This window comes from Oratosquilla oratoria, chromosome 3 (assembly GCF_046742065.1).
Source record: "Oratosquilla oratoria isolate Oo_2021 chromosome 3, ASM4674206v1, whole genome shotgun sequence".
Taxonomy (NCBI): Eukaryota; Metazoa; Arthropoda; class Malacostraca; order Stomatopoda; family Squillidae; genus Oratosquilla; species Oratosquilla oratoria.
In genome coordinates this window covers 86250436-86257845 of record NC_134779.1, presented here as the reverse complement: position 1 = coordinate 86257845, position 7410 = coordinate 86250436, and the positions used below count along the sequence as shown (strand labels likewise).

At 39.2% G+C, this 7410-nt stretch overlaps 1 protein-coding gene across 1 annotated transcript in view; it reads right to left on the bottom strand.

Annotated features, from left to right (window-relative positions):
- Positions 1-1264: 1264 nt before the first annotated feature.
- Positions 1265-7410, bottom strand: part of LOC143024171 (putative fatty acyl-CoA reductase CG5065) — a 227189-nt gene continuing 221043 nt past the window's right edge. The window contains exons 4-7 of the mRNA XM_076182988.1: positions 5887-6142; positions 4344-4542; positions 3523-3762; positions 1265-3208 (exon numbers count right to left, since the gene is read on the bottom strand). Of these exons, the coding sequence (XP_076039103.1) occupies positions 2782-3208; positions 3523-3762; positions 4344-4542; positions 5887-6142 (1122 nt within the window). The 3' untranslated portion in view covers positions 1265-2781. The remainder of the gene's footprint in view (positions 3209-3522; positions 3763-4343; positions 4543-5886; positions 6143-7410) is intronic.

Below are 7410 nucleotides of genomic sequence, written 5' to 3'. Positions count from 1 at the left end.
CCATTATCACCTCTCCATCTGTACCTTTCACCTTTCCTTCTCTACATGAATTGCCTCCTCTTCCTCTCTTAATTCCTTTCCACCTCTTTCTATTACCTTAAAAAATTCTGCCTCCTTTATCTTATGCTTTACTTCTCTTCTCTTTTCTTTGCACCTCTCATATGATTCTCACGTCTATGAATGATTGCTTCTCTTCTGGAACCTTCTTTGTTTCCTCATCCCACCACTCACTATCCTTCCTTCTATTTCCTCCCATCCTCTTTGTTCCACATACCATCTTTGCACACCTTGTGACTCCCTCCTTGAACCATCCCCATTCCTCCTTCACTCCTAGTTCTACTCTATCCTTCACTCCCTCGCACTCCTCTCTCAGTTTCTTCTTGTAAATATTAATAAACAAAAAAAAAACAAAAAAAACTCGAGTTAGATTTTATTAGCCTTTTTACCTAAATCTTTTTGAATACCTAATTGGTTAAAGTGATCATTTGCCATTCCACACATTTTTGTATCATTAGCAAATTTGGAGACAATAGATTTCAGTCCGTATACTATAAATAGAAGTGGCACAGAAACGGAACACTGAGGAATTCCATTCCTAACATTTTTCCATCTAGAAATTTTGCAATCTTTAACCAATTACTAGTCCAGCAGAGTAAGCTACCACTTATTCTGAGTGAAGCTGATTTAGCAAGTAGTCTTTTGTGGGGGACAATATCAAAAACCTTTGCAAAGTCTAGATGTATGAAATCTATATTGTTTGTCATAATTTGAGATGGCTGTGTTGTAGAATTCGAGTAGGTTAGTCATGCAAGAACGTTTCCATCTAAACCCTTGCAGTCCATAATTTATTAAACAGTTACTTTCTAAATAGTGTTTGATAGCAACTCTGGTGATAGATTCCATAATTTTTCCTACGATTGTAGGCCTATAGTTCATTGGATTCTTTTTGTCACCTTCCATTTTCTTGGGACATCTCCGGATATGATTTTTTTTTTCAATCGTGGGTTCATGTCTTGGCTGGCTACCTCCCTTATAAAGGGGAAGAGGTCCTTGGTATATAGATAGATTTTCTGTGTGGTGTCGCAGTTGTGATAGTCTACTCTCACACTGATGTTGAATACTTCGAATGCTGTTAGAAGTGGAGTAGACCAGGGTTCTTCAAGCCCAGTTAATTACCTATTTCTCTTATGTATAATTTCACATTTCAACTCTCACCAATGTCCTTTTTCACCAGGGGAAGAACACAACAGCAAAAAATTGTCTTATTTTATTAATTTTATAAATAGTGCAATTTATTCTGAAGATGTTATTTGGCCAACCTTCCGTGACTTTCATTGAGAAGGTTTGGTCTCTTAAAATATAATATGACATAAAATTAGAACTTCTATTAAATTCTCATCAATACAAACCATGAAAGAAAAAACTTCAAAATACTTTGAGTAAAAGCTAAAAGACAGTTTATATTAAATTTTTGGAATTATGGGTAATATAATCCATTACACTCTTGTGACAATTTTGCAATCGTTATGTACATTTGAATACAATAATACTTTATAATCACGACTGGAAAATATGGACTGTGTAAACTAAGACTGACAATGCTGTGTAGATATAAAAAATTGTCATGACGAGTTATATCTAACTACATTATATCCTTAAAAACTAGGTATTTATCAAGTCTATGTTACAACCTTATTCATCTATTGCTCACACAAAGCTTTAATTTTTTATGGGGTCAATTGCAATAACATCAGTTGAACTTGATGAGTATACAACCAAAATGCAATCTTGTTTATACTCTAATTTACAACCTGGAGGAATCCGTCCCTTTTTTCTAGTTTTGCTAGTATCCCCATTACAAACTTTAATCCTAATCAAATCCAAGACATTTATTTGTAGACAATGGTAATATAAACCTTTGGGTTATTTAACAGCATAAACATTTGTGACAACCTTATTTATAGGTCATCGTTGAGCAGCTATTGTTCCCACACTGAAGGAGTCTTTGCAGCAAGTAATAACAATTGTCAAGACTTAGCGGACTCTGACAAGTTAGTAACACTCGCTGTACTATTTATTACAGGATATGTGACAAAGGAGGGGATAACACGTGATACAGCTGTGACAGCTTCATGGGGGAGCCTCAAGTCTGTATCCCAGTGGTTGCTATGGTAACATCCCATCCATCTATATTTTAACAAAATATTTTTACTGTAATAAAAGTAAAACATGTCACTTCTCACTTATTGTTACCATTATTACTGTAGCTATAATTTATACATGGGGGACAGTGGCCTCTCGCCGACGGAATACTGCAGTGGTAGGCTAAGCCCCCCATTTAAGAGGACACGCCCTTTAATGATACTGCCGAGGTAGACTCCTGCTTCGGTATGGTGTGGCGAGAAACTCAAGTGCTATATGAGTACCTCTTGCTGTGTCGCATGCAAGGTTAGGACCAGTGAGTCCTGCGACGTCCACAGCAACTATATGAGTGATACGTCAGTCATGTGCATTTGGGTGTATTTGACTAATGGATAAAAGTATCGAACTGTGGCACTGATATTTGTATATACTGTACTGTATAATGTAGGCAATGACTGTCAGTTTTGACTTAGCTAGAATGCCATTCCGTCGATATGGAGCAGCTAAAGGTATCAAGGGTTATCATGTGGTGCAGGGTGAGTCCTTTGTCAGTCAATGGAAGTTTGTCTCTGTACTGTGGTGTTGAGCTCAGGGTAAATGGATTACAATGATGCCAAGGGGAGAACAGGCCTTGAGGCCCTAAGAAGCCTCAGTCTCTTCTGCAGCTGCAAGAACGGGTGCCAACGATAACATTCGCGAGGCCCCAGACAAGAATAAGGAGTAGAAGTTGACGGCAGAGTCAGAAGAGACAATACACCAAGCACCATACATAAGCACCAACTGGAATAGACGGTGAACCCATAGCATAACTTGTAGCTGCCTTCGGTCTGCGGGCAGAGTATCTAGAGACTCTTTCATGAGGTACTGTTTGCAGCCCAACTGATAGGTGCGAATATAACTGCCCCAGTCCAGGTCGGCAACGCTGAAGTGGAATAGCTTGCGATCTGTCTGGCTGATACTGTTCCAAAGCATTTGTGTATTAGTACTGTGGAAAGTCCAATCTCTTAGCATGAAGTACTCGAGAGCATTGATGGCCTTTGCCATCCTCGTGCACAGCTTGATGGCTCTGCAAGAAAAGCATGATGTGTTCTACAACATATTTAAAATAGAAAAAAAGACAAGTTTCAGGCAGAAAAGCAAGCGGTATCCATAGAAAAATAACTTTCATCATGATCAACTTAATTCTAAAAGATGACATTGAAATTCAAATTTAAAGAATGTTAGAACAGTTACAGTAGCTCAAATACGAGCGTATCATGGTTATAGTTTTTATCCAAATTTCTCAGTCTCAGAAAATGATACTTCAACTCTTTTCTCATTGAAGTCTCATTTATGCCAGAACAGAGGATGAAACTATCAATACAATGACTTTGTACTTACATGGTTTTCTTGCCGAGTAGTTTCATGATGAAATCTGCGATGTAAGCTGGGATAATGTTGACAAGATACAAGTGGAGTGTGTGTATGGTTTTGTTGTTCTTGGCAGATCCATCAGGATACCAGAGTGGGGAGCTAAGTGGGTATTCCCTGACGACAGTCTTAAGATGGTCAGTGAGCTTCTCGACGGTGAGGGGGGTTTCAGAGCCCGTGGCACAGCAATAGATGGGTACTGATGGAGGACTGAAATTGAAGGACATGGATAAGGTAGGAGTCCTCAAGTCCCTGATCAGAATCAATAACATCTCTTTTAGTAATTTTTTCCAAAATTAATCCTGGATTATTAATTTATTTTCCTAAGCTTCATGGAAGTGAATTAGGAACAACAATCTAACAGTGTAAAAAGTGGAAGTGGAGAAAGATCGACACGAAAACATAAAACGAGATGGATAGATAAAGTGGAAGAATTTTTGGATGCATACAGTACATCACTTGAGCAGGAAAAAGAGATAGAAATATGTGGAGGGAGACTGCGAATGAAAAATAGATGAAGTAGCCAAGAAGGATGTTCCATGCATCTACTTTATACTTAAATGGAAGAGAACTCTACCATTTCACTTTAGAGTAAAGTGGTGGGGCTAAACTAGCATTAGCTTTTTTTTTTCCTCTTGTGAAAGAAGTGTTTCTTGCTGCACTGCATTTGACTCAGGGGACAAGGTAATCCCTCAGTACTGATAGACCGAGATGGGAGTACCACCTTCTAGCAAGCTTCCATCGACGGTCACTTAAATCACTATAATAGCCACTGAAAAAAACACACTTACTTGTACTTCTTGACAGCAGTATTCCAAGCAGACACCAGCATAAGGTTGATGGGCATGTCAACAGGAATGAAATCGAGCTTGATCCCAGGCTTGATGTAAAGGGTCCGCAGGACTCCCTTGCCCATCCCCACCAGGAGACCAGTGAAGGCAAACAAATTATCCACCCAACCTGGTAAAGGCTCCTTCCAGGCACCACACACTAGAAGGCAAGGACGACAGTTGAAATATTAGTTACTCTACGATACTTCTCATAACATTTGATTAATGCATTTCATCAGATGGGCATATGGATATGAACATTTAACAGTGAATCATGGAGATCATAAGCTTGGTAACAAGTAATGAGCTTCAAAAAGACGTCACAGGGTTAGATGGCTTAGCGTTTGATCAATCAGCTGAAAGCGCGCACACTTGGGAAGAAGCTATCACCCGATCAGTCTCGGTGTCAAGAGCGTTCCACGACGCCATCTTGTCTTGCGTCTGTTCCGTCCTCCTGCGAATGTGGATGCGGGCTTGTACTCCATGTCCGCCTCTATCCTTGCAGGAGGCAGGTTCAAGAAGTCATTTCCGCCTTTCATGTCTTCTACTTAAAAACTTTAGATATGGAAGTCTGGCCAAGAACATACACCCACGATCCATGTACAGTCAACAACAAAGGTCGTGTTGTCCCTCCCTAATTCAACTACACAGATAAGTTTTATTTCTGAGGAGATATAGCTTTCTATATATAGCTATACTGCAGCGACAAATTTTTGTAAACAAAATTGCAATAGTATATAATTGAAATCTGGAAGGGTGACAAGACTTGGAAAAAGACTGCACACTTGAGATCTAAAGTTTGTGTGCACACTGCATTGTAATATTTACAAAGAATTTTTTTTTATTAAATGTAATCAATAGATTCCTAAGGAGGGCAACGGGTCATAAGTTGAAGAACAGCTCCATTAAATGGTTGTAGAACAGTTTCTTATTGTTAACTGCAGCAAACTGGTCAAAGTGACAGGAAATGTACACAAACTTTAGATGATATTAAGTGGTCAAACAAATTTTTTTTACAAAGTAAGCAGAATACCAATAACTATGTAGGCATTTGTCTTGTTTGATGTATAATATACATTTTGTTTTTTAATGTGGAAAGGATCTAACTTAAAACAATTCTCAAAGTAGAAGAAAAAAGGATAATAGAAATTAAGTATACAATACAGAACCAAAAGCTTCTACTGATATTATATATTCATATTTCTGTCATAAGATCCACATTAAACACCTTCATTGTACCAATAATGATAATCATCTAGTCTTTTGAAGTTCGTTATTGAACTCTGATGGCCAGGAAACCTCATATATCAGAGTGCTCCCCATGTCCAAGTGGGCAAAAGTCCTTTACTTGAGTACTAAAGTTCATCCAAGAGGTTTTGTAAACGTTTGTCTCCAGTATCCATATTTCACTGTCAAGCAAAAGGCTCATGCTGTTCTACCACAAAACCACTATCAGTGATGTAGATGAAGAGAAGTGAACATATGACAAAGATCATAACCCTACCAATGGATGGTCGAATGATGGAAATTGGCATCTTTCCAGCATCATTGACTAGAAGGTGTTCTGCCAGTGCTTTTGTGTAGGTGTAGGTGTTGGGGCGCGGAGAGATGATCTTAGGTGTGACTGAGTTGAGAAGGTCATCGTTTAACCACTCTGTCAATTGAATGAGTCTTCCAGGGTCCATGGGGGCTGGGTAAAGTTCTTCGTAGATTTCCTGAAGGTGACAGTTTCCGTACGCAGTTGAGACATGGACGAAAGACTGAAAAATACCATCAGTTTAGTTTACAATTGTGAGTTTCATTTTCAAAACCTAATTCACTAGACTCCCCTACACCCATGCCAAGATGAATCATATATCTCCCATACAGTTACAAGATAGTTTACAATTATGTGAGAGATATGGCACCCTTGGTATGCACTAGATATGTGAACAAGTAATTTTATCCACAGTTCCATGAAGGCTCATTGAAAGGAGCATGACATCTTACCATCTCAACAGCAGAGCAGGGGTATATATGTATGTGTATATATATATATATATATATATATATATATATATATATATATACATACATACATACATATACCAAGGCTTTTTCCCCCTTACAAGGGAGATAGCCAAAAAGGGAAAGGCATAAAAACACTCCCACCCATTTCATCCATAAATACACTCCCACCCTCCCTCTCATCTGAGCACCTCCTGGATGACGGGTCATCCCTGCACCCTGCCCACCGCCCTGGGTCAGAAGCAGTGTCGCAAGACACAGTACATCCACAGCAAGGCCGCTTCATTTATATATATATATATATTGGTAGGAGGCCATATTGTATACATGATTTCAAGAAGTCTACAGTGACAATGGCGTTGTTGAGCTTATATTGAAGCTTTAATTTGTCTCGTGCAACAAGTTTCTGTGTTGGTTTCAAATAGCTGAGGTGTCCAAAAGACATTTGGTGCGGTTTTCTCTTTTTTAATTTCTCCAATACGTATTTCGACCTTACTCGGTCATCCTCAGGGAGGGAGTTACAATGTTTGGTGATTACATAGGTTTATATACAGGCCGTACATCGACCGAACACTGGGAGAGGTCATTGCCTATAGCCGTGATCCGTAGCGCTGCGTACGTGGAAGTAGCAACTTTCTTGTATATTGTGGAAATGGGTGTTATTTTTTGTATTATGTGCGTCTACTGCTTGGGAGTTTGGTTGTGGGCATAAGTTTTATGTTAATGGAAGGTTTTTGATGTAAATGTTCACTGCTTCGGCCATCTTAAGGCGATGGGGGTCGTGAGCTTTGTAAATCATTTTAGTGGTGGTTTTGTGTTCTTTTATCATGTGTGTTTTGATGGCGCCATTCTGGAGGTGGTATGTGAGTCTTTTGGAGAGGGTCATAGAAGTCATGCCAATGTATGAGGAGGTGCGGTGCTGACAATCACCGACAGGGCAATCAAACTTATACACGACGTTGACTTCTTGTAGAGGAGGGTTGGGGGGCTGGCTGTTGTTCTTCATTACCAGGGTGTGTGT